General features: G+C 50.2%; 1 protein-coding gene across 2 annotated transcripts; it reads right to left on the reverse strand.

The window, feature by feature from the left end:
* Nucleotides 1–11396: 11396 nt before the first annotated feature.
* MBD3 (methyl-CpG binding domain protein 3) lies at nt 11397–27690 on the reverse strand. Of its 2 annotated transcripts, XM_063357788.1 has the most exons (8): nt 27540–27680; nt 23293–23349; nt 20170–20329; nt 18355–18492; nt 15946–16036; nt 15255–15432; nt 13798–13995; nt 11397–12186 (listed from the first exon to the last, which is right to left on the reverse strand). In XM_063357788.1, the coding sequence occupies exons 1-7, from the start codon at nt 27551–27553 to the stop codon at nt 13803–13805; spliced, it is 831 nt and encodes a 276-aa protein (XP_063213858.1). In that variant the 5' UTR covers nt 27554–27680; the 3' UTR covers nt 11397–12186; nt 13798–13802. The 2 variants fall into 2 exon arrangements, with proteins under 2 accessions (XP_063213858.1, XP_063213859.1); XM_063357789.1 differs by lacking the exon at nt 23293–23349 and having other exon boundaries at nt 27540–27690.
* Between the last annotated feature and the right edge of the window lie 284 nt (nt 27691–27974).

The raw sequence follows: 27974 nt of genomic DNA on the forward strand, positions 1-27974 counted from the left end.
GCCCATGCCGGTTTCGCCCCTTCCCCAGCGCTTCCTGCCCCAAACGCCCGGTCCGGCCCTTACCGATGGCCCAAACCGTGGAAGCCGGGGGACGCCGGGCTCGGGGCTGCCGCTCCTCCGGAGGTCACGGCCCCCCGCTCTCCCTCCCGAGCAGCCCCATCTCCCCCAACCCCCCCAGAAGCCCAACCGTCCCTGCGCACCCCTTCTATCGACACCCATCGCGTTGCTCAAAGAGCGAAACCGGAGCAGGAAAGTGGGGGCGGCGGCAGCTCCTCACGGCACCGCGGGGACTGTTCCCATCCACCACGCAGAGGTTATGAGACAGGCGAGGGTACGGACCTATAGCACAGCCACACTTTAGGTACCGAAGAATATTTCCTTCTTCCTGAGTTACAAAAGTTAAGAAACTGTGAAATCTTTGTCCTTTCTCCCACCTTTTTCCTTTGATTCTTTAGTTCCTACTTTGGAAGTGCTGTTTGCTGCTTGGCACACTCCATAGCGAAGCAGATCACAGAATCACAGACTGGTTTGGGTGGGAAGGGACCTTAAAGCCCACCCAGTGCCACCCCCTGCCCTGGGCAGGGACACCTCCCACCAGCCCAGGTTGCTCCAAGCCCCGGCCAACCTGGCCTTGAACCCCTCCAGGGATGGGGCAGCCACAGCTTCTCTGGGCAACCTGGGCCAGGGGCTCACCCCCCTCACACCAAACAATTTCTGCCTCACATCTCATCTCAGTCTCCCCTCTTCCAGTTTCAAACCCTTCCCCCTCGTCCCGTGGCTCCCCTCCCTGCTCCAGAGTCCCTCCCCAGCTTTCCTGGAGCCCCTTTAGGGACTGGAAGGGGCTGGAAGGTCTCCGCGGAGCCTTCTCTTCTCCAGGCTGAACCCCCCCAGCTCTCTCAGCCTGTCCTCCCAGCAGAGGGGCTCCAGCCCTCCCAGCATCTCCGGGGCCTCCTCTGGCCCCGCTCCAACAGCTCCGTGTCCTTCTGCTGTCGGTGCCCCAGCGCTGGAGGCAGCACTGCAGGGGGGTCTCCCCCGAGCGGAGCAGAGGGGCAGAATCCTCCCAGTCCCGTGTTTCTGCTCCAGAGCGAGCCGCGACAACTTCAGTGACTTGGATGCCTCAAGACCACGGGGATCTCAACCACTTTCTCTCACCAAAAAGCCACCAGGGCAGGTCCCTGCTGTGATGGTTTCTGCCCCCGCAAAGGCAGCTGGCTCACTGCAAAACAACTACCTCCAAATCGTGTGTTCCACCTGGGCTGTTGCCTCACAGGGACCTTCCACGGCCAGAGCTTTAAGAAACCCTTTTCCAGGCAGTGATGGCCCAGCACACTAATTCACTGTAACGATATTGAGACCAATTACCAGTTCACCCACTACCCCAAATGCCCAGATGCTCCACAGGTCCTATTCTGAAGCTTCATTTTCTCCATTTTCCCATAATTGTCTTTCCCAGTCACTGTCTTTGGGATTAACTCAACCCTTCGGCTTGGGATTGTTTTTCATTGCAAGAACCATCAGTGTCTGGTCTAGAAACTCCCCACTCCGAAACGCCCACTCTCCGTTCACACTTCACAGATCCTGGGAAACATTAACTCCTGCCGGTCAGTGGCCCAAACACAGGAGCCACAGGGCCTGTCCTTGTGCTTCTACGTTTTGCCCTTCAGCTGGTCACTCTCCCGTGGAGAAGGACTTTCACCTTCTGAATGGGTCATCTTCAACTTCCATGTGATCTTTCCAGCAAGATAACAGCCAGCAGGAACTGCCTCCTTACTCCTTGCCATTTCTCTCACCTGCCAACTACACCCAACACCTTCCAGCTGCTGAAAAGTTTCATGAAAACAGGTAACAAGCTGCTTCTCCTCCTGTTTTACCTTCAGAGGTCCCGGCAGTGAGCTCCCACCAGCTCTTTCTTTCTGGATGGCTGCTACAGAGGAAGAATCATGGAATCACAGACTGGTTTGGGTTGGAAGGGACCCTAAAGCCCACCCAGTGGCACCCCCTGCCCTGGGCAGGGACACCTCCCACCAGCCCAGGTTGCTCCAAGCCCTGTCCAACCTGGCCTTGAACCCCTCCAGGGACGGGGCAGCCACAGCTTCTCTGGGCAACCTGGGCCAGGGGCTCACCACCCGCACAGCCAAGAATTTCTTTCCGATATGCAAGCTAAATCTACCGTCTTTCAGTTTGAAACCCTTCCCCCTCATCCTATCATTAGATTCCCTGCTCCAGAGTCCCTCCCCAGCTTTCCTGGAGCCCCTTTAGGGACTGGAAGGGGCTGGAAGGTCTCCCCAGAGCCTTCTCTTCTCCAGGCTGAACCCCCCCAGCTCTCTCAGCCTGTCCTCCCAGCAGAGGGGCTCCAGCCCTCCCAGCATCTCCGGGGCCTCCTCCGGCCCCGCTCCAACAGCTCCGTGTCCTTCTGCTGTTGGGGGCTCCAGCAAGACTGTAGCAACTTCTATTTTCCCCCCAAAGTCATGGCTCGGTTTCACGGAGATCTGTCCGTATCCATCCAGACTCCTCAGTGCTTCCAGGGATGCATCAGCATGAGCGCAGCTCTGGGAATGCTCCCACCCCAGCCTCATCCTCCCCATGCCGGGAGCGGTTCAGAGTGCCGTCAGGCTCCAGGTGCGTTATGGAGAGCTCTCACCTACTGCGGGACCGAAGCTTCTCCTCTAGGGACTTACGCAGCAAAACCAGCAGATTTGAGCCACGCAGGCCGGCTGCAAGACATCTCCCCCTCTCACGTCCCAAAATATTTAACCTGGTATGTTGAAACACCCACTAAACTGCCACTAAGAGTGGGTTTTCCATTACTTGAGACAGAATGGTACGAGCCCTCTCTTCTGAGCTTCTCCCAGAAAATGCCGAAAACTCTCGCTAGCGATGAACATCGCTGACTTCTCTGGGCATCCTGCGCCAACACAGACGACCACATTTGTACCTGACCCTGTCTGAACGGCTCCTCGTGTCCTCGCTGCAACTGCAACTCCAACGCTGACCACGCTCCTTGCCCCCGCAGGCCACCAGGTCACCGTCTCTGGAGCCCCAGGAGAAGTGCCGGACGTGGGCTGCCGCGCTCACCTCAGGAACCGCAGCGCTGGCTCCAAACCTGCCGTTCGTGCCTGCTCCGTACTCGAGAGGGTCCTTTTGGGACATCGCTACGTCACGACCAGCAGCACTTCGAGAAACTGCCAGTTGTTATTTTAAGCGCTTTTGGCAACCCCGGTTTGTGGATGTTATGCCTCTGATCTGTTCCATTTCCAGCAGAACTAGCTCACGCTTTCTTCTTAGATTCTTAATTTCACTCATGACACCCAGTTGCCTTTGTGTTTTTTAAAACCTGAGTAATTAGCGGGCCTTAAAGAGATTGTGTCTCCCATTAACAGAGAAAATGGATTGTAGAAATTAGAGAAGTTCTTTAGCAGAACTCCGTTTCTTTACCGAAAGACAACCATACAGAAGATCCAACACCAGAGAAGGCACGTGGCTGCTCCCAAGCCCACCCCTCCATCCAGTTTCCCCATTTCCCATCAGGGCTCATTCCCCAGTTGCTTCTGCTGCCTCTTTGCGCTGCCTGGAATCATAGAATCATAGGGTTGGAAGGGACCTCTGGAGATCATCTCCTCCAACCCCCGGCCACAGCAGGGTCACCCACAGCAGGTGGCACAGGAACGCGTCCAGGCGGGCTTGGAATGTCTCCAGAGACGGAGACTCCCCCACCTCTCTGGGCAGCCTGTGCCAGGGCTCTGCCACCCTCACAGCAAAGAAGTTCCTCCTTGTGTTGAGATGGAACTTCCCATGGTCAGGTTTGTGCCCGTTACCCCTTGTCCTGTCCCCGGGCACCACTGAGAAGAGCCTGGCCCCATCCTCCTGACATCCCCCCTTTCAGTATTTATAAGTTTTGATAAGATCCCTCCGCAGTTGTCTTTTTTTTTCCAGACTGAAGAGACCCAAATCCCTCAGCATTTCTTCATCAGAGAGGTAATCCTTTGGTCTCTGATCACCCACAGAACCAAGATGTCCCCCAAAGTGACCGAGGCAAAGCCCTGTGTACGGACAGGGAATTACAGAACCCTTTACTAAAGCAAAGCAGAGGCGTAACAGCCCGCTAAGCCGTTGTCCATATGGGGAAACACAGCAATAACTAGCGCAGGGTAATTAGCACCAACCGCGGCTACGCTGGCCTCGCTCCCCGAGTACGAACTGGCAACAGCCCCTCTTAGTCCAGGTCAAGCGTGCCAAGGCAGAAGTTACAACACCCTAACCACGATATCTGTCCTGCTAGAAAGAGCATCCTTCCGTAGCTCAGCCCCTAAAGAGGGGGAACCCCCCCCCCCCAAAACAAAAACCCCACCCAGTTATCCATTCGCCGCAATCTCAGCACATCGGCCAAATGCTATAAACGGGATCCAAAGTTTAGGGGCCAAAAACTACTCCGAGAGAACGATTCTAGTTGCTCCTCTCCCTCTGTAGGGGATCAGGCTCTTGCTTTCCACACCATTCTTCGAGCAGACGCCAACATCATGCGAGAGCACGGCGCAGGAGAGGTGGTGCAGCTCCGAGAAGAATTATACAAAAAAAAAAAAGTCCTTACTCGTGTGTGGGAAGGCTTAAGGGAATATTTCAGCACATCAGGAGCTGAATCACCGCATGTAGGTGGAGCCAGATGGATTGACAAGGTCTGTAACTGGAAAAAAACGCCCTACGTCTGAGATCAATCGTCTCACCCAGCCGCTGAGCGAGGGGACAGCAGATGGGGACGGCTCGAGGTGATGAGGCTCAACGGCACCGTGACATGCAGAACCTGTACTAGAGGCACCTGCTACGACTGACCGGCTATTAATATAACTCAAAACAGGGACAACGGCGACCAACAGGCCAAGCAGCGTTTTCTCTGTGACCTCTCAGCATCACCGCCGCCACGTCGTCGCCACAGATCCCCTCCTCCCGCAGCACATAGAAAAGGCACTTTGGGGGAAGCCATTAGCAAACATCTCTCTCATGCCATTAGACTAATGAAGAACCTAGCTTGCAGGTAATGACCTCTGAGAAGTTGTGGAGCAGCCACTCGATGGAAAACTAAGTATTAATTGCAGGTCCGACAAAAGCACGAGCAATAAAAGACGGAACACCGAGTTTTCAAGATTTATGGCCCTTCAAGACCACTGAACCCCATAAAAACGTGCTCAACAGGCTAATCCAGGTCATAGAACTGGACTCAAACAAACCCAGGTAATAACTTTTTAGTATTCACCGCCTCACGAAAGCTCAAATTTGGAGGTCTATTTATCAGAAGACCTGCATTTTGCAAACGCAGAAGAAACCAGATTCCTCCAGCTAAGCGGTTCCGCAGCCTGGCCGCTAGAGACACACCAGTGAAGAGGCGGATCATGGCGCCACCGCTCCAGTTCGACCTCCTCTCGAACCCTTCCCATCTGTGACTCCGCAAGGTAAGGAAGATCCACTACACGTCAAGAGGTTTATTTGATGAATCAAATAATTCCTAATTTACCCCACTCGGTAAGCAGTATTTCTTACGGGCAGCTAGTGCTCTGTCAGTACCCATCGACACCAAACGAGATTGCCAACCAATAACCCCGACAGTTTCACCTGCAATTCGGTGGGTCTTTCTGAAGTTCGAAATGTTTTTGCCCCTCCTCGTTCTCAAAACTGCTCCATCAGGGTAAGCAGCACGTAGCAAACGCCGTCCTGCGCCCTTCGCCAGCTAGCCAGGAGGTCAGAGCGAAGGGCGCTGGTTTTCCCTCGTTAGTTCAAGGGAGCAGAGTTGATCCCTGCTAATCTGCGAACAAATCCAGGTTTTTAGCTCGCTGCCCCTCCCCAGGCAGGACGTTACCTTCTGTGCCGCAGAACCGGCACGCCACCTTCTCACGCGCATCTGTACGCCGATCTGAAGCGGGGAGCTAAAATAGGAGGACTGCGAACCTCGACCGACCACAAAGGAAAAGCCTGGGAGGGAGCAGCTCCAGCGCGCGCAGAAATCTCTGGTCAGTGACACCAGCGAAGAATACGCTTCTTATTCGACAGGGACTAAGTGGCATCGTCTAAAGATTGGCACGGGCGTCTGGACTCTTGGGGATTGTTCTTATGGATGTAACCCCAAACGAACAGGAATGTCTGAATGTTAATCCTGAATAATAATAATAATAGGAGTGTTAATCCTGAGAAACTTACTTTTTCTCCATTAAACAAACATTCTCCCACCCCCTCCCCCTTTAAACATGTTGCCCTACCTTCTGTCCGAGCACCTTTAAAGCAAGGCAAAGAGGACATGACTCAGAAGTGCTGAAAGCCCAGTTATCCTCTCAGATCTTCTGCTTTATCTGCCTCCTGCAAAGTTGTAAAGAGTAGGAGTGGAAAAAAAAAAGTTTAAAAAAAAAAAAAAAAATCAACCCTCAAGCACCCATGTAGAGAGTGAGTTGGACGAGCCGGGGCGCGTAGGCAGGTTATCAGACCCCAGCAGCGGAAGAGAACGAGGAATCCGGGTGCAGACGAGACGGCCACGCTTCCTTCGAGCGCGAGGCTTTGCCTTCGTTACAGTTTGAGAAACCCACATCGATTTATTGCCGTTTGGACAATTATCCTCTCACCCGGTGATCCCTCCTCACTCAGGACGGGGAATCGGGGGGGAAAAAAACCAAGGAAACCCGAGGGTTGAAATATAATAGAATAAGACTAAATAATTAACATAAATAATGCTAAAGAGCCAGTATTGATCCCGACAACAGTATAAAATAGACAAGGACCGTCCCCAGCCCATTCCATCTGCAGAAGCCGTGTGCTCCCCGCAGACACAGCCAACGTGGGACCCCGCGAGCGCTGCGGCGGCGGGAGGAAGGGAAGGGCTCGGGGCTCCGGCACCAGGGCGAGGAGTGCTGAGGGTGGCAGCCAGCAAGGGGGAGAGAGAAAACTCCTCAGCGAACTTTCTAATTTATACTGAACGGTACTGAATCTAATTTCATACGTTCACGGTATGAAATAACCCTGTTGGCAGCTTGGGTCGAGTGCCCGGGTCCCGCTCCTCCTCGTCCCTGCACCTGGTGAGCTCAAAAACACTGAGAGCTTGAAATCCGCACCCCAGAGCTGGCTGTAAAGTAAATATTTTCACAAATTCAGACACTAGAGTCTTCTAAAAGGGCACTTTCCCCATGCATTAGAAGAGAAATTAGTCCCATGTTGCTCAAACCGGGGCAGCATTTGAGGTCCCAGGGCCTCTCGCCATCGGCAGCGTCTGCCCCAAGCCCGTCCATGTTGGGAATTCTGCTCCCTCATCAGGAAGGGCTGCCCAGGGGGAAAACTGCTAAAATACAGTTGCCACAGAGGTAATGTTCAGTGGCAACGTGGAGAGAAGAAAGGCAAGAATATATCTCACAACGATCTTAAAAGAACAATTAGAAGTCGATAAGCAGGAGCCAAGGCAAAGTTAGGCAGGGATGAGTAAGTGTTAGGTCAGGAAGTTTTAAGGATAGGAGATGAGAAATAACATCCAACAACAGAAATCGGCCTGGGAAAAAAAAGGCTCCAGAGGAACAGCTCGGCTGTTTTGAAGGATGAAGCCTTAAACCGGGGCGACGGCCGCTGCCTGGGTGCGCACCACGTACCCCAGCGCCAGGGCGCCCCGCGGCAGGTACGGCGGCGCCCGCCCATTTCAAGTCTTTTAAAAAACCACGCGGCTGAAGCCCGGAGCTGTGCAAGCGGCTGCCTTTCAGAGGGCTGGCACAAACGCTAATTGGACGCAACGGAACTTTTAACGAGGAGGACGGCTTCCTGCCCCTTCCCTCTGCTCCTCACGTTACCACAGCCAGCTTCTACAAGATTCGTTTTCGGCACGACGGCCGCAAAATGCATGTAATTATTTATTTTTTTTTTTTTTCCTCCAAACCTCCACTCACACTCGCATTCAACATCATCTTACTTTCTAGAAACGAGCAGTAGGACAGTCTCTTAGAGCCAGAAAGAAGGAAAATTACCTTGCCCAGCAGCTGATAAACTAGCCCTCATGAAGAGCTTTCATTCAGCTCCTCGCACACAGCGCGCGCTTTCAGTTCCCCCCAGTAACTAAAATGTGTTTTACTGATGAAAATACGTTTCCGATTCGGAAAGTTAATTTCAGCTAGCCTCCCTCCACGCGGGAGGGAGAACAAGAGCGCGGGCTGATCCGTGAATTCTAACTTCAAAAGTATTTTTCATGTAATATTATCACCGGAAAACAACTCGCAGCCGTGACACCGAATCCTCCCCCGGCGGGGTTCAACACGCCTGCATTCCCGGCGTCCGGCCATGTTATTCCCGACTTTCCCTTCCCCATGTGCTCGGTTTACAAGTTAAAAAAAAAACCAAAACCCAAAACTCCTGCCTTTTCTCTTGCTCAGCAGCCAGCCCAGCCGGTTCAGTTTCGGCTGTGAAGCCAGCGAGCTTCTGCCGGGCAGAACCACCGAGAGCAGCTCCGCAGGCCAAAGCCGGACCGCGCCGCTCTCCACGCGAACCCGTTGCTTTTATTGATCGCGCAAAATTCCATCCAACCAGAATTCAGGAAAAAACAACACTGGTAATGCCAAGAGGGAGAGGATGACATTGCCTTTAACTTGGTTAGCTTTGCAAAACGAAGCGGGGGGGGGGGATAAAAAAATTGAGCCATCTTAATGGAACAGCTCCAACGCGCCCTGCGCAAGACAAAATCACAAATTTTAAGTAACAGGGAGCCTCTCTTTACAACGCTACCTTTGCAGAGTAAAAACGGTGTTTTGAGGGTTTTCATCCTATCTACCGACATCAACCAAACCAGTCCGTCCCCCAGCCTCTCCAGCCCTCTGGAATTAGCCAGGCTGCCGTTTCCAGGTAAAACAAGAAAAACCTGACTGAGCGTGACGCAGCAGAAGAAACGCAGCTTTTGTGAATGCAGGTGGTACGTACCCAAAATTACACCGGCTACAGAAAAAGATGCAAAACTTTAGCTGCAGTGGACAAGCGCAGCTGCGTAAGGGCCATTAGGACACGCTTCTGTATTACCTCCGGAGAGGATTAAACTACATCAAGATAACTACACCTGTCCACAGCGCTCCGTGCTGTCGCTTTAATAGAAAATAATCAAAATATTTTACCGGTGCAAACGGTGCGCAGGACAAACCCGAGGCTACTTCACATCGCAGCTCCCTGTCACCTGGAGTTATAATACGGGGGGGCGACGGGAAGGTGCCGTTACCACTGAGGGCAAGAATTACCGGTTTCAGAGGCATCCCCCCACCGCTACCTCTCCGAGCAGATGAACGCGACCTCAGACAGAACAACGGGCAGCGCCACTGTCGACGCGTTCTCATGTTAATAGCTGCTGCGTGTTAATAAACGGTGAGTTTTGCCCCAATTCCAGGCAATCACTCTTCTTAAATACGTTCTTTACTCATCGTCTGCTGAAGATAGACCTCAAGCGCCAGCTGCTCTCTCCAGCTTTGGGGACATATTCCACGACGGCAGACCACCATACGCCCGTCAGCGGGCTGGGACACGACAAACCAACCCAGTGATTACCGCAACACCACGAGGAAGACGGCAGGCTCATTTAAAAGGAATATTTCAGTTACTTACCTGTCTTGAGAAGCGGGTAAGTTTATCTTAAGTTTCTTTGGATGCGATAGGAGTCCTGGGCCCTCTTTTTGGTACCTTTGAACAATCAGCTCCTCCACAGGAACGAAAACATCAATGAATTTTTAAAGGACTGAAGGAAAGAGAGAACTGAACAGGGGAAGGAGAGCGGTGAAAACAAAAAAGTTGGCACGCGAGTTGGCAGCAATTTGAACTTGATATTCATAGCATCAAAATATTCGTATCAACATCTCAATCGCCTAAGTTTTGGTGCTACGTATGCTTACAATGTATTTAGATTCAAATAAAAGTAAATAAAGACACTGCTAGATACTAAATGAATTTTAAAAAAGAAATAGTGTCGGAACGAGACGGCCATGGTGAAAAGAACCCCTCTGGCACGGGTGGTGAACGGCTGGAGCTGGAGTCAAAGGCCGGCACCAGCCACTTGCCCGTCAGACGGGAACGCTGGCAGCCTCTTACGCGGGGTGGACACGGGGGACTCCGCCGCAAGAAGGAATCGGCTTTCCACAAGTCTCACTCCGAATTCCCCTCTGCGGGTCCCAAATATCGAGAGATCCAACTCTCCGAACGGAGCCCCCCAAGAAAAACGCAGGCGCGTCTCCGCTGAAATGACTGGAAGGGGCACAGCACAGACACTCCAGGCAGGGGCCTGACGCAGACCAGAGGAACCTCTACTTTGTGAGAAACATTTAATTCAACACAATGAATTACAAGAGGACAGATTTACAGAATAATAACCGTAACAGACTGTTCAAAAAAGGAAAATAGTTTTCACTGGCCGCGGCACCAGGTAAGGTTCCCCAGAGCGATACCTGGTAGAGCAGCACCAAAGTACAATTCAGTCTTCTTGCAGTACTCCAAACGAGCAGTTACCAAAGAATTTTGTATTTTCAAACCTTTAAGAAAAGAGTTACTATAGTATCAATCACTTTGGCATGGGATATTTTTCAAGGAGCTTAAACCTATTCTGATCGCTAAGCTGAACTACTCCCACAGGCTAGTTCTGTCCAGGCGATTCCCCCGGTCCCTCGTGCCGCTGCTAATCACCCTCACGCGATAAAGGCTCTGGGAGCTACTTTCTTCCCCAAGTTTTGGGATACCAACAACCCGTACAATTGGTTAGTGGCACAATATTTAATCCACCACTTCATACTGTACTCTCAGCTGAGATGTCCACGCATGAATTACGCGACGGATACCCTAAAACTAAAATAACTTTCGCAACTTAGTCAACAATTTCTCCAAGCTATAAACTCTCCTCCCCTTCCCCTCTCCCTCTCCTTCCTCCTCAGATAAATCCATTTTTAGCCACAAGTCACCCCAATATGCTCACAGATGTACTAGAAGAGACTGAGGAATCAATCAAGGTACCCACGGTGAAGCCAAATACTTATAAACACATTAAGGCAGGTTTCACATCGTTTCATTTTTGGACACAAAATGCCGGTCACTTCACTGCACATGCAAATAAGAAAGATTTAATACTTAATAAAAAGCTTTAAATTCGTTTTTAGATATCAATTATAGAAAAATCAACCTTCTTCTTTTCTTGTTTTAAAAGAGGTCAGAACATTACTGCACACGAAAGCAGATGTGTCGACACACCTATGGAATGGATCCCCTTCCCTCCACACACACAGAAAGGGAGGTCGGGGCTCTTGGCACCAGAAGAGAAAGGAGGAAGTTCTCCTCATTGTCAGTCAGAAACGAGTCATCCTCCCGTTCCCAGTTGAGAAGGTCCTTCTGATCGGACTTAAACCAAAGGAAAACATACCACCGAGTGGGTATATTGATCTTCCAAACTCTATTCGGCTATGCTCGGACACATACAGAACTCCGTATCGAAAACGTGTGCGGCTGGAACTAGCTAAAAAAAACCGATTGCCATTGACGTAAGACCAGTTCCTCAAGTGTAACCTCCCCGACTAATTGAAGCCTCAGGTGGAAGAGGCACTGGCAGTTTGTCTCTGAGACTCCGCTTCCAAGACCAATGTGGTCTTGCGAGGAAAAGGAAATTCAGTGACCCGAGTTGGGGGGTGGAACGACAATCCACAACATAAAATGACCTCCCTACAGTCGGTACAAACAGGTAGCCTACAGCAGAGCAGCCAAGGAGTGAAACAGCATCTCTCTCACTTGTGTTGGAGAGAAAATTGTTTCTATGGGTCATCGTTAAAGGTACTTAGATAGAAAAGCTTAAAAATGTATCACCTATCACTGACCCACAAAAACAACAACAACAAAAAAAAAAAGGACAGGAAATTTGGTTCCTAGTATTTTCCCTCCCACCATTTTATATTCCTTAATTCCCTCCCACTTTTGCATTCCCGATTACCCTACCCCGTTAAAAAAAAGGAGGGGGGAGTAGAGTTTAGTCAAGTTCCATCTTCAAAACTACCCAGCAATTAATGAACCAGCAGCTTCTCAACGTTTCCTGAAGTGTACATCAAAATGCTCATGGGTACAGTTGGACTGTTGGTGCAATTTGCTCCGCAGACACTCTTGGCTTTGAAAATAGTTGTGCTGACCCTGCTGATAGGGTTTATACTGGGAATTCTTAGATGGAACTCCCTAGAAGAAAGAGGAAAAAAAGACCTTGTAAGTCAGTAAGAACTTTTTATATCTTTATAGCAAGCGAGTCCTTAAAAGGATAAAGCCATAACATATCCATTTCTGGACGTCCTGGTTTTCACCTTCAGCAGACCATTTGTTCTGGTTCTTTGCTGTTGCCAGACCTTTGTAGCAGACAGGAAAGCGAGATACTCAGTGTCCAAACGAAGCTACTGTTAGTGACGTGGGAAAACAGAGAGAGCCCGGACAGAAGATGGTAAAGGCCGAACAGATTTCATGTTATAACCAACCTTCCAGCTGGAAGGACTGCTTAACGTAAACCTCTTCCTTCTACCTGAAATACAGCTGCCACTCCCTCCAAAGGGGCTTTTCTTCTGCTATTCATCCCAAAAATTCTTTTTTTCCCCCTCCACATTCTTCATTCTTGCCTCCCGGGCTCTGGAGTCTACCTAATGAAGCACCCAGGGTATTGACTACCCTATTTCAGCAACAGAACGCTAATTGCTTGTCTTCGGCTAAAACTTAGAATGATCAAAAATTAAAATCGGCAAGTTCTGTTTTCATCTCGCCGCGCGAGCCCCCCTCAGGGAACACACCGTGCTCCCGGCCAGGCTCCGTGGCACGGCGCGCCGGCCCCATCCAGCGCGACACGCAACGTTCGTTGCTGTATCGTGACCTGGCCTTTTACATCTGGGGTGTTTTTTTCCCTGCATTGCTACACGGTAATGATTCATTACTCCGAGCTATGTGGGTTTACAAGACAATTAAGAAACAAAAAATAATTATTGTTGCACCTTTAAAAAGTTCCCCTGCACAAGGGAAGGTCAGACACGTGCTTGAGAACAAGCAGCGAGCCCTCGGTGACACCTTTAAGGGCTGCACAACATAAAGGCACATTTCTGTGAATCCTGTGGTTGCTGCTCTTACACGATCTTAAACTTTTCAGGTGTTTCAGAGTTTTGAACGTATACGCTCGTCTGTAACTTTCAGTTTATCAATTCCCACTGCACATAAAGTTTTTTAGCAGCTTCCCTCTTTCGATGGTTAAGTTGCCTTTTTCTAACTTCCTTCAAATGTTATTTAAAAAAAAATTAAAAAAAAAAAATCCACAAACACGCCCTCTAATATACCCTGCAAGAAAATGCGTACTAAAAATGCAAAAGAGAGAGAAAAAGGCAGGCGGGGGGAGAAACTGAGTCCATGAGATGGCAGCTGTCCTTCTGCCCACAGTGTTCTCTCGCCTGTCGTAGGAAGTAATAAATAAACAAACAGGGGGAAAAAAAATTGACATCACAAGACAAATTTTTCAGAACCGATCCCCTTTCAAGACAGAATCCTTCAAGCCCTTACACACAGGTTCTGGCTAGGGTTAGGTGGGCATTTAGCCCACCTAACACAGCCACGAGGCCCAGAATGCTCTGCGGCAACGCAAGCGCTCCCCAGACATCACATCCATCAAAATATTTGATCTTTTTCCTGAAAGCGTGGCCACTTCATCTTTAAAAGCGCAGGCTAAAAAGCAAAGATCCGTCAATACATACTAAGATTCCTCCGGAATACATTTCTGCCTTCAATGAAGCAGAGTTTAAGGTGAGGATGCCGCCACATTACCTGGACTATACATTCTCCATCTCCTGGTCATGGTCCTGCTCCTCCTCCTCCTCTTCCTCTTCTCCTTCTTCCTCGCCGCCTTCTTTCTCTGAAGGAGCTTCCCCATCTCTTGCTATTTCCTCTACGTGGGCGAGCATGTCGGCCATCAGGGCTTCCTCCAGTCTCTTCCGCACCTGCTGCACCAGCTCCTCTTGTTTCCTGCCCCAAATCAACGGAGAATGACATTAATCCTCAGACCTGCCTCTCTCAAGGGAAAGGAATCCTAAATCCCTCCCCCAGGAGGCCGGGCAGACAAGCACGGCTTTGGAAGAGACCTCTGCAAGAGCTGCGTCGTTAAAAAATTGCCTGGCATTATACTTTCAGTGAAGCTGAAAGAAACACTTTAAAAAGTTGTCCAATATTTTCTATTACAAGTGCTTAGCATTGATTGTACCATTTTTAATTCGGGCTGAAATTTGCCTAATCTAGCAGCTGACTCAAGACTTTCTTTTATTTTTAGTTCCTAGCACTAATATTAATTTAAACAAGAAAAAGTCAGCCTGCCCTGCTCAGCTTTCCAAAAACGAGACTGGAGAAAATTAAGATTCTGACCACTTCAATCTTTTTGCACATTCTCCTTTTGAGTCACAACCTTAAATTTTCCAGCTCTTTTTCTGTCAAAGTCATAGCAAAGCAAAGAGGTGTTCAACACCGCGGCTCAGGGGACTCCTAGCTCATCTCAGGCACAGGAAATCATGACGTTACAAACAAACCATTTTTCCTGGTCGTTCACGTATAAGTCAAGCACAAAACCAAAAGTCATCCTGTAATTCAAACAGATTTATCAGTCAAATAGTCAAAACAATTCCTACCTTTACATGCCGCTAATGGATGCGAAGCGGCGTGCTTTCAGGTTAGTGTCTTTGGCACGTTCAGTTCTCCCTTAAGTGCTTAAAGCTGAATTTGACCAGCCTTGATTTAGCAATATAATTCATTACTGAAAGGCAGCTTCACCTAAACAAACTGCATCCTTGTTTGCTGCCACCGCAGCAGCGACTGCTTTTATTTGGTGCTGTGCTGAGCCAGAGTAAGGCAACGAGAATCGAATCGCGCTGTTCAGGATTTCTCCAATCCCTTCTTTGCTTAGAGGTGCCTTAAATCACATCCAAACACCTTTTTCAATAAAAGGAGGCATACTCTGACACGAAAAACAAATATGAGCCACAAATCTCAGAGTAACAGGCCGTGGCCAAAATAAAAGTAACGGGCTTTAAGTACCTGCCTGTATGAGAGCAGCTTCGCGTAACAATTTTTTTTCTACTCTACCGATGAAGAAGCATTTAAAATAATTCAGCGAGCTATAGTGCTCCATCAGATATTCAAATCTGCCATTAAAAAAAACAACCCGAAACAGGGGCTACTGTTTTACTACAAGAAACCTTGTTCCAAGACAGGAAGTGGTAATTTGTCGTTAATACCTAATATCTTCATCCGTCACCATAAACGCTTTGCAAAGCGGCTGGGAGGTGTTTAGCCAAACTCCGGGATTCTTCTCCACGGCCGCAGAGAGCTGCCCGGTGATGGGCATGGTGCTGGTGTGCAGAGCACTGGCGATCGCAGAGAGAAGGGTTTCATCAGTGCAACCCGGTCCGACGCCTGCAAGTGGGAGGAAAAGCGATAACCAGCATCGCCCAAGACACAAGATCAGCCAGTCAGGACAACAGGCGTGATTTGAATTGTAATGGCGAAGCACCTACTGTCACTTAGAAAGACAAGACAACAGAAATCTCAGTCCTAAACACTTCTAGCAGCAGCTGTACAACTCTCTGCGAGGTTATTTAAGCCTAGATCAATTCGTCATTCTGTTACACTCCCCCCCCCCCCCAAAAAAAAAAAAACCCAACCCAATTGGGAATGGAAGCTGTTTCCATTCTGCTTCTGGAAAACAAGAACAACGACATAAAAAGTCAAGACGCTTTGCTTCAGTATCCCCTCAGGACGAAGGGCACGGAGCCGCCCAGCCAGAGCACTAACAGTTCCCGCTGAAGCCGGAACGCTCCACGGCACCGGGGACCGCTGGAGAACGAGGAGGTCAGACACAATACCTTCAGGTCACGGCTGACTGGTATCGAAATGCCACCCCTGGAGCGAAGCGCAAACTCTGATTACCTTGTAAACCTTTTGGAAGGTCCATTGTTTTCACCAGCTCCTCCGCAATGTCAAAAGCGTTCAGTCCACTTAATTTCTTCTCCCAGAAGAGCTGACATCAAAGAAAGTGTTTATTGGCACAAAACAGAGAAATGGAACTGACAGCTACACAAAGCGCCTGCTTACTGTCAGAAGAGGGAAGAACGCTCCTGCAGACAATTTTATATTGCATTTACTACAGAGGGGGTCTGCCGCGTCTGACAGCAGGGAACGATCCTCGTTGCCAATCAGCCCCACCACTCTGTCCTGACCTGATTCCTTGAAAAATACTTTTATTTTCTTCCAGGGACTGGTACTCTCACTCCTGATTAGATCTGAGGCAGAAATTGTTTGCTGTGAGGGGGGTGAGCCCCTGGCCCAGGTTGCCCAGAGAAGCTGTGGCTGCCCCATCCCTGGAGGGGTTCAAGGCCAGGTTGGCCGGGGCTTGGAGCAACCTGGGCTGGTGGGAGGTGTCCCTGCCCAGGGCAGGGGGTGCCACTGGGGGGGCTTTCAGGTCCCTTTCAACCCAAACCAGTCTGTGATTCTATGAAAATGAAATATATAAGCCGATATGTGTATATATACTATATATACAGTATATATAATGGTATTTGTATTTTATACATACATATATATACATACATATATAAACCACTAAAGGATCTTCTCAGATAACAGAGTCCGATGTTGTGATAGAAAAGAAAGAGGATTATGCAAGGAAAGCACAAGCAGAGCAGAAGCTGCATTACAACGAGCAGCAACGTGAGCGGCGAAACTCCACAGCTCAGATGACGACACCTTGGTGTACCGGGGCTGATCTCGCTGCCATAGACGGCACTGACACATCAATCCGCACTCCCCTACCCACCTCTTCCACAACAGGGATACAGATCTCTGGCCAGCCCAGTGTCTGCATATCGATGTCATACCTTCAGTGACCTCTTTGATTGTCAATGAGGGTGGTGAGACACTGGCCCAGGTTGCCCAGAGAGGGGGTGGACGCCCCATCCCTGGAGACATTCAAGGCCAGGCTGGATGAGGCTCTGAGCGACCTGATCTAGTTCAAGCTGTCCCTGCTCAGTGCAGGGGGCTGTAATAGATGGCCTTTAGAGGTCCCTTCTGACCCAACATGTTCTATGAATCTAAGTCTTAACTAGCCCCGGGGTTAATGGGAACAGCAACACCACCATGAACACACATGCTCTGCTTCCTCAGCAGACCCTGCCAAAACCCTACCAAACCGGCTAAAAAAACCCAAAAAACCCCAAACCACCCACCCAACTCCATTTCAAATAGAATCTCTCTCACACTTCAGAAAGGTAGTTTTTAAGTTTGCAGAAAAGGTTTTCAGTGTGAAAGCTGGGTAGTTTATAGGGTATTTTTAAATTTTATTGAAGTCGCTTTCCTTCTTGGAATGATACATTTTAATTCCACCAGACCTGCAAGAGTTTAAAACGCACTGATAATCTGATACCGACGACGGCATCCGAACAGACTAATGAGGCAGAACGTCTCGTTTCCAAAAGGCATAAAGATGGACTGGCTACAGGGAGGCATTCACGGCATCCCCGGGTGAGCTCTGCAGAGGCAACAGGCTGCCAGCTCCAGGTAACGCTAATGACATTCCGAAGGCTGCTTTTGAACAGGTACGTCTTATTTTACCAGTGCCCAACTTCAAAGCCACACTTGTCCTAAGCCCACTTTTTGCTTCCTTTCACCGGACAAAATTAAGCTGGAAGATTTCCTTTGATTTTGGTGCATTCTCCTGTTCGCAAATACACAGTATGGTAGGAAAAAACCCGTTGACTTTGTATTAATAATGACATTCCAAGTGAACTGATGACCTTATTCGTACCGGCAGAGTTAACTACTAACGACACACGCATCTGAAGAAAGGCCCGTGCTGGGGGTACCATCCCTCGTGCTGCATCGCAAACACCACGCTGCAGGTGGTCTGTACCCAAACGGGGATTTCTCCAAACACAGAATTCCTGCACAACCGGAACATTTGTCAGTGGTTCTAATTACCACGCAAACGTCCCCTGAAGCGGTTACGATGTCTGTCTACATTTGTAGCTAATACTTGATTTCAGCATTAAGGAAATGAAGGCTTAACTACAACAGAATTGTAATCTAAACAAAGGCTGGAGTCTGGTTATAAAACGCAGCGCAGGCAGCACGTGAACTATCACTGGAAATGGGTTTTGCTCCCAGATTTTAAAAGCTGGAAGCCCCGTAAGTTATTGTTTCTGAAACATCAGAGACTTCAAACTGCCACGGACGGTTTGTTCAGCATCACAGAATTAAAGCTCCTTATTTTGGGACCCTCCCGGCAGCAAAACCCAGAGTTTCTCAGTTGCGGAGAAGCAGTCACCCAGCCGCACGCCTCACCTGCCGGGGCTGGTCCACGGCTTTCTGAGGATCACTCTTCACCTTGTTGCTGGGATGGTTTGTGATCTTCGTGACGGGTTGTTTGAATATGGAGGCCGTCTGTCTGACGGGCAGTGCTGTGTTCAAATCAGGCTTGCCCTGCAAATTTCAAACAAAAGGGGTGGGGGGGAGAAAAACCACAAAATGTTTTCAATTTGCTAAAACGCTACTACAGCTGTAAAGACGTACAGTAGGGAAAAGAAGAGCTCATGGACTTGAAAACCTGTCTGATCTCGAGCTATATCAGTTAGACTGCTAAAAATGTATAATTATGTCCCAATCTTGCCTTAGACCAATGAAAATGCAACTAAGTTTTCCACTCTCTCACGTTCTACTCAACACGCTAGCCTCCTCTCAGTCCAGCTTATACCCTATGGTTGTATCCCAATCTCGACAGAAGGTCGGAGTCAGAACACTGCGTTTGCACTTTGACAAGCCACCCGTAGATCACTAAAACAGGAGTTTTCGACGCAATGTTTGTAACGAGCAGAAAAACTATGAAGTGGGATTTCGAGACCACTTTGTCCATCCAGAAACCATTCTAAACCGTTCTGTTCAAATCCAGTTGTGGACACCAATTAAAAAAAAACCCCAAATCAATACAGCTGGAACCTTGACTGCTTTTGTTTTTTACCTTCGGTTCTTAACAAAACTCAGTTATTAAATGGAGCTCATAATAATTTTGACTGCATGACTGCCGTTAGCGTTAGTGGGAACACAGGAAGAGCGTTCCTCGTTGCCGAGATCTAACGTGCACGCCTTGAAACGGCTGTAGGACATACTTCGTTCCTGAGGATGCAGACACCGCGTCTGCTTAACATATTTATTCATGAGATGTAGAAAAAGATGTATTCAGGACAAATATCGTTCTGAATTATCTGTGTGCTAACCCACGTATAAGCCAATTCATACATTTATTGAAAGGTCTGGGCAGAATTTTTAGCCCGAGATGGGTGTCAGGCCCTGGTCCCTGCAGCGAGGCATCTCTCTTTTCAAATATCACTATGGCACCTAGTGCTAAGTGAACGTTCCAATCCCGCCGATGACGATTCTTGACTGGTTGACGTATTTAGAAAATAAGCATTATTTTCCATATTTAATATTTAGGTGTACAGGCGTGAGCTTTTTGGTTCTGAAAAAGCTTTTAGCATCTGATGAAGATAGCTAAGAATGACCGGAGCCAATCCATCCAGACAGGCACACACCGACGTCACTAATCTCGACTAATCAAAATTATCAGGTGCCAAACATGGGCTCTTTTATTTTGTTCTACAAAGAGGCCTTGCCATCCTCTTGTCTCTTCAGCTTTCTGCCTGAAATGCGTCCCCTCCTTAGATCAGTTCCAAAGCTGAGATACCAGTGTGGCTCCAGCCATCCCTGCTCCTCCCTCTGCCCCCAGACCGAGTCCCGGCGCAGAGCAGAGCCGCTGCACGGCCGCAGGAGTCAGCTGGCAACCAGGGCCTCTGGAGGAGATCCTGCCGGAGAAGGCGATCTCACAGAGAGCAAGACGCCAGCTCTCCCTCAGCCCTTCCGAACAGAAGATTCGGCAGCACCGCCACATTCTCCCACGGCATCAGTACCCCGGAAGAATCAGGGAATGGCAGTATTCGTCCAGCACCCCGTAACGGGGATGTCGTTATCTCACACAACCGCAGCTTCACACATTAATCACAAAATGCCTAATTTTCACGCAACCGCAGACATTGCTCTGAGAGGCAGCCTGCCGGTACGACAGCAGACGGAAAAGGGAAAGCTGCCGCTGCATCTTGGTCTTACTTTGGCTTGGTTGGAACAGTCATAGCGCATCCTCTGCCTGTTCTTGTTCATTTTATTCATCAACATTTTTCCCGTGCGGAAGTCAAAAGTGCTGAGGTCCATCGAGCTCCCCAGGTAGCGTGCCAGCTGGGGCTTGCTTCGGAACTTTTTACCACTTGGGCTGGAAAAAAAGAAAAACAAAAAACAAACCAACACAGAAAAGAAACAAGGAGGGAAATTAAAACCCCCTGGACTTCAATACCAGCACTCGACGCAACTCAGGTTTTATTTCCTTCATGAAAAACAACACGTGCTGAACTTCCAAGCATGACGTTCACATTAACCTCTACATGGATTGTCATTGCTTTCGTATCAACTCCTCCTCGTGATTACTGGGGAAGAGACAAATTAAGTGCAGACCACGTTAAAATGTTCTTATATGTAAAGAGGAAGATTCAGACCAGGTATAAATGACCACGGGATAGTTCACACCATAACCTCGGTGGGAGACATCAGCACAGATGTACTTATCACTCAGCTGTCTCAATTAATAAATGCCCATTTTCGAGCAGAATTTCTTCTCCCAGGAGCGTGATGTTTGACCAGCACCACAAACATCTCCTTGGGCTCCTTCCCCCCTCCCCGAATAGCACATTCGGGTTGGATCGCACGTCTTTGGCAGCGTTCTGAACACTTAATTTCAGGATTACACACAGCAAGGAGCAAGAACAGAAGTTAACTGCTGGCAAGCTGCAAAGCAAAGAGTTAGAAAGCTTAAGTGATGCAAAGATAAAGGGCAAAACTTTGGAAAACTTTTATGGCAAAGCAGAAGAGATATTCTTTTTAAACACCTGGTTTCACATGAAAGACTACGACCTGGCAAGCAGGCACAAATTACTCCAACTCCTCTTTGTTTCTTTTTTTTTTTTTTTTTAAATAATACAGACTTTTGCACTACTACAAAACGCTGCAAGGTTAAGCGCTTTTATTTTTTATGCATAAAGCAAAAATAAGTCATTGTGTTGTGACTGCAGTGGAGAACTTTACAGACAATAACCACAAAGTATTCTTCACGTTCTCATTTAGCAGCGTGACAATGCCCCTTCATTCCCTTAATTTCTCTTGTTTCTGGGTTTCTGCATCTTGTATATTCAATCTTAGTACCCATCTGGTAGAAGCTCACTCCAGAAACACCTATCATGCTAAACACAGGCTGGCTGGGCGAAAAGCATTTTAAGATCAAAGACACCGGTTAACACCTCACCCCTATTTATCCATTTTCTCCTTTAAAGGGTGGTTAGCAGTGGTGGAACGTTCTTCTCGGCCACGTTGCATGGAAGCGGGGTGACCTCCTCCCTAGCCTACAAACACCCTCTGCTCTCGGTGCAGAAGACGGCAGCGTTAGATTTACGGTTGGACTCGATGATCTCAAGGGTCTTCCCCAACTTAAATGATTCCATGTAAGGTCACATCCCAGGGAGACCTCACTAACAGGTTGCCCGCTGTAGGCAGTGGTGGCGCCCACGAGTTCAACAACTCAATTCAAAGCAGCTTCACGACACCCAAGCGTTGAACCTGAGATGACGAGAAGCAGTACCTACATTAGAGTCCCTGTTTTTTCTACTGAGAAGAGACGTGGTATCAACGCAGCTCATCCCTGCCGGAGATAAATCAACGCCCAGGAGGTTCAAATGCTTTCTGAGGACAGTTGGAGCTCTGCGATTAATGCTACCTTCCGTTATTCCTGAAGCCAGAAATGCAGGCTACTTGTTGCAAAGTTTCTACTTGAAGGCAAATAACTCGAAATAACACCGTTGTTGCAGGATGAAAGGAAAGAAGCTTTACTAAATATTTCATTTAAAATATTTCATCGCTATACCACAGTGGTGGTGTTCACACTGGTAAGATACTAACAACCTCTCTGGGGGTCTTCTCAAAGGAAAAAAGCCTCTTTTCATCACATTATCTGCTTCCCTGAAGCCTTTATTAGGGAAAAAGTCTGAAAAAAATAGCACAAGCATAAAATTTCACTCTGAGGGCAGTGAGCCCCTGGCCCAGGTTGCCCAGAGAAGCTGTGGCTGCCCCATCCCTGGAGGGGTTCAAGGCCAGGTTGGCCGGGGCTTGGAGCAACCTGGGCTGGTGGGAGGTGTCCCTGCCCAGGGCAGGGGGTGGCACTGGGTGTCTTTAAGGTCCCTTCCCACCCAAACCAGTCTGTGATTCTATAATTCTATGATTTCTAGTATGGGACAGTGGCAAACCAATTAGTCCAAGTCAGACTGCGTATGCAAAACAATAGATTAAAAAAACCAACCCAACAAAACAGAAAGACCCAAAGCGCTAAAAGCTCTCCAAAAACTGAGAGACAAGGTTAATACGAATTATACTAAAACTGAAATCTGAAAAAGTCTCTCAAAGGACTTACGATCAGAATGTTGTGCTCATCCCTCCCCCCGCCCCAGCATCTGCTTAGGAAGCTCCCGGCCCCGATTGCTCCCAAGCTGCTTATCCTGCCCCGTATCTGCTCCCCGCCACCACCTCTGCTCAGGCACGAAAGCGTTCATGCAAACGCACAGTTACCAGATGGGGAAAATAATCCACCTTTAGAGGGTAGGGAGAAGAGGAGGAAACACTTTATCACTGGTTATTCCTCAGCTGGACCGGAGCTGCACAAACACTCAGGCCAGAAGATGCCAGAGAGAGGAGGAATAGGCAGACAGGAGCAGAGGCCGCGTCCAGACTCAGATTTGAAACCACTTTTTAAAAACCACAAAGGGAGGCACGCACCTCAATGCAGAAAGAGGAATAACCAACTCCAGCGGCTTTTAGGCCAGAGCCATCGCTGCCGTGAGTGAAGCCAAGCAGAGAAACTCCTGCTACACAAAGAACATGACACTGCTTCCTCTTCCAAGATCTGCACTTCCAATTTACAGTTTAGTGTCTTAATAATTTAAAAAATAACAGATTACAGTGAATTGTGCACTTAGCAGCACAGCGTAACTTCCAGAACAACAGACAGAGACACTCTGAGACGGTATTTTAAATGAACGCAGCCCTTCAGCTTTTTTGCTTAATATCCATTGTAGTAATTTTGCAACGGATCTGAGAAACCGCTCAAAGTCCACATGCGACTGAAAAAAAACCCACCTGAAATGACTCAGAGTCCTGTCTCTTCCCGGGGAAGCTTGGCCCAAAGGAAAAGCACTGAAATGTTCAGAAGAAAAACTTTTATTCTGATTAGGTCTTGAAAAAGGCAATACCGTAGCAAGGTTCTCTGGCACAACAGCAGACGGGGAACAAAGCTACAACTCGAAGGCGACAGTGAACTTGGTCAGTAAACACAGACAGAAAGGGGGTGCCTGGGGCGCTCTGGAGCTCCCGGGGCCCCTCCGGCAGGAGCACGTTTGGTAGGACACAGCCATGGAGGGCGCCTACAGACACCTGAGAGGGTTGCGGGGGTTGGGGTACAAAGGGCGGGGGGGGAAAGCAGCCAAAAAACCTACAAAACTCCAGCCGTGGGACTGCGTGCTGCATGTCAGAAGGCACAGGAACAGCAGAGCAGCATTTATGAATTCCGAACACCGTTACAAGGCTCGTGTGCCCGTTAAGTGTCATGAAATGCATCTCCTTCCGCTCCAGAGGGAGAGCGCTGCTCTGCACTCCTGTTTTTGATACACAAAGACTTTGAAAAGACCCAGAAAAGAGACATCTTGGTACAAAGCTGCAAAACCCCATCTCTTCTAAATCACACCGACGCGTGAGCGCGCTGTATTTGGCTCCTGAATTGAAGTCTTTCACACGCCAGGTTATGAAAAGCAAGGCAACTGCAAAGTTGCAAACCGTTTTACATGCTCATCCATCAAAAGCTCCAAGGCATTATCTGCCCGGCTTCGGCACTAACAAAATGAGCCGGGAGCGGATGGAGGGGTGGTATGACCGAACCCAAGCCGCCCTCGCTTGTTACTCGGAGTTTTCGGGCGCGGATTAACCGAACGCTGGCAGCCTATTGAAGGGCCAAGGCTGCCAGGTGCCCGCTGCTCTCCATGTGCAGCTCACCCTTTGTCTCCTGCCTGATATTCTTAAGGAGAGAGCGACTGCAAGGCCAGGCCCTCCTCCCTCATTACCCAAGTCTCCTCCCCTCCGCGCTCCCTATGCAGGATCCGCACAACTTGGAAAGCAAAGGGACAAAAGACAAAAAAAAAACCCACCCCGAACGAAGCCAGGCGTCGCCTGCATTTTAAAGAAACGAAGATAGGAATAACCTAGGTAAAAAGGGCGATCGATAGCATATGCTCAAAGCCCCATTTCCTCAGTGGGGGGCGGGGGGGGCGCGACGGGGGTAATGGAAAATGTTTTTCGTTCTCCGTTGCAATCGCGCTCCCTCCCGTGCAGAGCTGGGGATTCACAGCCCGCCTCGGCTGCGCTTCGTTCCCCAGCTCTCCTCCATGCCAGGGGTCCCTGGGGGGCTGCACACCCCCGACACCGCTGCCTAAGGAGAGACGCGTGTCCCGGGACACCTCCCACGCTGCCACCGCTAGTCCCCGTCTCTCCCAGCATCTTCACGTTATCCCCGGCTGCAGCATCTGCGGCGAGTCCCGCCTCCGTGGTCCCACGCTCCAACAACTCTGTTTCCCCGGGACGGGCCAGTGCAGAGACACTCGTGGCTCTCACCAGCACCGGTGTGCGAACAAGCGAGACCAGGCGACTCCTCCGGCTGCCATAACCCACCCCACCTCGTCACACGTCCACGCGGCGGCACCACCTCATCCCTCCAGCCTGGGGGGACCGAGCTGGCCCAAGCACTATTTCGGTGCCAGCAGCAGGGTGTAAGGGATGCTCCCTGCACCACAGGGCAACGGGGCTCTCTTTGTTCAGTAACTTGGGCTCCAACCCCAAAAAAACCCCACCCAACCAAAAAAAAAACCAAAAACAACCAACTCAAAACCACCCAACTTTGATACACACAATACACATAAAATCTCTCCAATTTCCAGCAGCATCCCAGCGCTAAACAAGAACCCGAGTGACAGTCCCGTAACGCAGGAGGGAGCCCAGATATAACCAGTCCTTTATAAGGCTCATCTCAAACATCACGAGAGCTTCCCTGGGCGAGCTGTGGACAAAACAGAACAACCCAGAAAGAGCAAAGTACAACCTCAGTAAAAGCATTCCCCCCACAATTTTTCTTTTTTTTTGGGGGGGGGAAGTATACAGACCAAAATCCACTTGAGGGGTGTGTTAAAAACGTTTTCTTCAACTTCTTAACACAGGTGCTGCCTCGGTAAGATATTCACAAGAAAATAAGCTTCACCCAAGAGATCTGTTAAGTTTTTCAGAACAGCTATGTGTTGTTAACATAGCAGAAGCGAGCAGCGATCCCAAACTTCTCAGACACTTGGTCACCAAACCTTCAGCAGAAAAATATTGTGAAGAAAAGCCACACAAAGCAGCACTAAATTCTCCTTCCCCTAGGTGAGACCACTGAGTTTGGAGAGCCTTTGTAGCCAAAACTCTCTCAAAGACAACCCGCCACTCTCACAAAATCCCCGATACGCCTTCCTGAATCCTTCCCGAAATCCTCTGTCCCGGCACCTCTCCTGCTCGCTCCAAATTTGCCCCACGACTTCCACCGCATCAGCCAGAGACCCTCCTGGGTCTCCCAACTCTTTGGCCACAGGCAGACGAGAGAACGCACTCCAGTTTAAAAAAATTCTGCGCAATCAATAGCTGGTAAAAGCACGAGGTTATAGGACTGTTTCTAAAAACCTGCCCGGGGAATTACACCTCAAAGAGGGTTTAGCTTCCAGCAACCCGCTCGCACACACTCACACCTTGCAGGCTGAACATACCCAGCACAACCCATTTGTCTCGTCGCCCAAAGCAGAACCCATGTTTGACAGAAGCCTTCCTGCAGAAAGCGTGTGCTGCCGGTGCTTAGGGTTACAAAAGGAAAACTCCAAATAGCAAACGGAGTAAAAATAAAAGACGGCTGGGAAAACCAGTAACTTCCCCCCTGCCGCTCATCACCTCAGCTCAGCGCTAATTCTCACGGCTGGTGATGGCACACGAGAGCGCTCGCTTCCAAACCGTGCGCGCAATTTGCCACAGACACTTACTGCATCTGCACGTTCAGGGCAGGCGAACAGAAAAATCGTCCAGGTAAACAACAGGCAGAAATAGCCAAGGGATTAATGAATTGCCGCGCATGTATCTTCTACTCCCAGGTAATGCAAAATGCAACAGTAACCAAAAATCAGCGCAGCAGGGCCCTATTATACCTTTGATCTCTGTCCAAATTGATATAAAGGGAAAATCCATTATAATCTGGGAATAAAAATATGCTATTTATCCTCTCTCCTCCCCTCTTTTTTAAGGTCGGCTCTGAGACCGCAACTTTACAAATAAAATAAGTTCTTGGAAAAAGAGGGAGCTTTTAAGCTTTCAGCTGCTCTCGCTGCTGCCGGTGGTCTTTTCTTCTCCCCGCCGACTCCGAGCTGTGGCAGCGGAGCCAGCACTTCCAGCTTTACCCTCTCAAGGATGATATTTGGCGGCTCAACTCACCAGCACCGCACGCTTTTCCTCACAGCTGTAATGTGATTTTCAAAAAAAAAAAAAGAAAAGAAAAAGAAAAAGAAACCTAACACGTGCAGAAAGCCGATTGCATACATTTCGCCGACTAGAAAAGGCCAGATGAGGACACCTGGATAACTTGTGCTATGCTCGTCTCCGGCTCCCCAGGGGCCCAGGTTTCACGCCCCAGCTCGCGGGTGCGCCGAGGCTGCCTCTGACGGGTGCGGGAAGGATCCATACGGCCCACCTACAGCCGTATGAGACACACGGCGATATTAATAGAAACCCTTCGGGAGCAAGCGGCTCCCCAGCCATCTGCTCCCCGCCACGGGGATAAGGCACCCCCTGGGCTCCCCCCCGCAGCCCCAGCCGTCGCGGCGGCCGGCGAGCGCTCCTGCTTCACCCTGCCCCGAATTCCTTAATCGTGGATAAAGCAGCAGCGAGAGCCCCCAGAAGGCACGGGACCGCTCTCGCCGGTGCCCCGGCTACTCCGCAAACACGCGATTTATTTGATGATTTTTTTTTTTAAAAATTAACTGTATTCGCTTGGCATAAGCCACTCTGAAAGGCCGCTGCCCCCTTCCGCGCTGCTCAGCGCCTCAGGTGGCTGTCAGGGAGGCGGGGGGACGGCGGAGCCCCCGGCGGTGCGGATTACGGGTGCGCGCCCCACCGCCAGCCCCCACCTGTGGCGACAGACGGACGGACAGACCGCGCCGCCGCCACCGCGACCCGGGCCCCCCCCCGCCCGGGGCGGTCGCCTCCTCCCGGGCCCCCGAGCCCCCCCACCCCGCCCCGGGCCCGGGGCTCCCCCCGAGCGCTCCCACCTCTTCCGCTCCATGGCGGCCCGCCCCGGCCTCCGCCGCCTCTTCCCGGCCGCCGCGCTCTCCTCCCGCCGCCGGCTCTTCCGCCCTCCGGCCGCTCCCGCCGACCCCCGCCCGCCCCTCCGCCGCCCCCGGGAGGCGGCGCTGGGGCCGCGGCTCGTCCCGCCGCCGCCCGCCGGGCCCTGCCGCCGCTCCGCGCTGCGCCGCGGCCCTCCCGCCTCCCTCCCCGCTCCGCCCGCCCCCGCGGTTCCGCTCCCGCCCCTTCCACCGCTCCGCCCTCCACCTTTTCCCGCCGCCGCCGGATCCCTCCGCCCGCGCACGCCGCGGGGATATAGTCCCTCCCCGCCGCCACGCTCGGCGGGAAGCCGTCCCCCTCCCCGGACCCCCCCCATCCCTCGAGTCCCCCCGTGCCCACACCCCCCCCACCCCGACCCGGCC

Source organism: Chroicocephalus ridibundus, chromosome 22 (genome assembly GCF_963924245.1).
Source record: "Chroicocephalus ridibundus chromosome 22, bChrRid1.1, whole genome shotgun sequence".
Taxonomy (NCBI): Eukaryota; Metazoa; Chordata; class Aves; order Charadriiformes; family Laridae; genus Chroicocephalus; species Chroicocephalus ridibundus.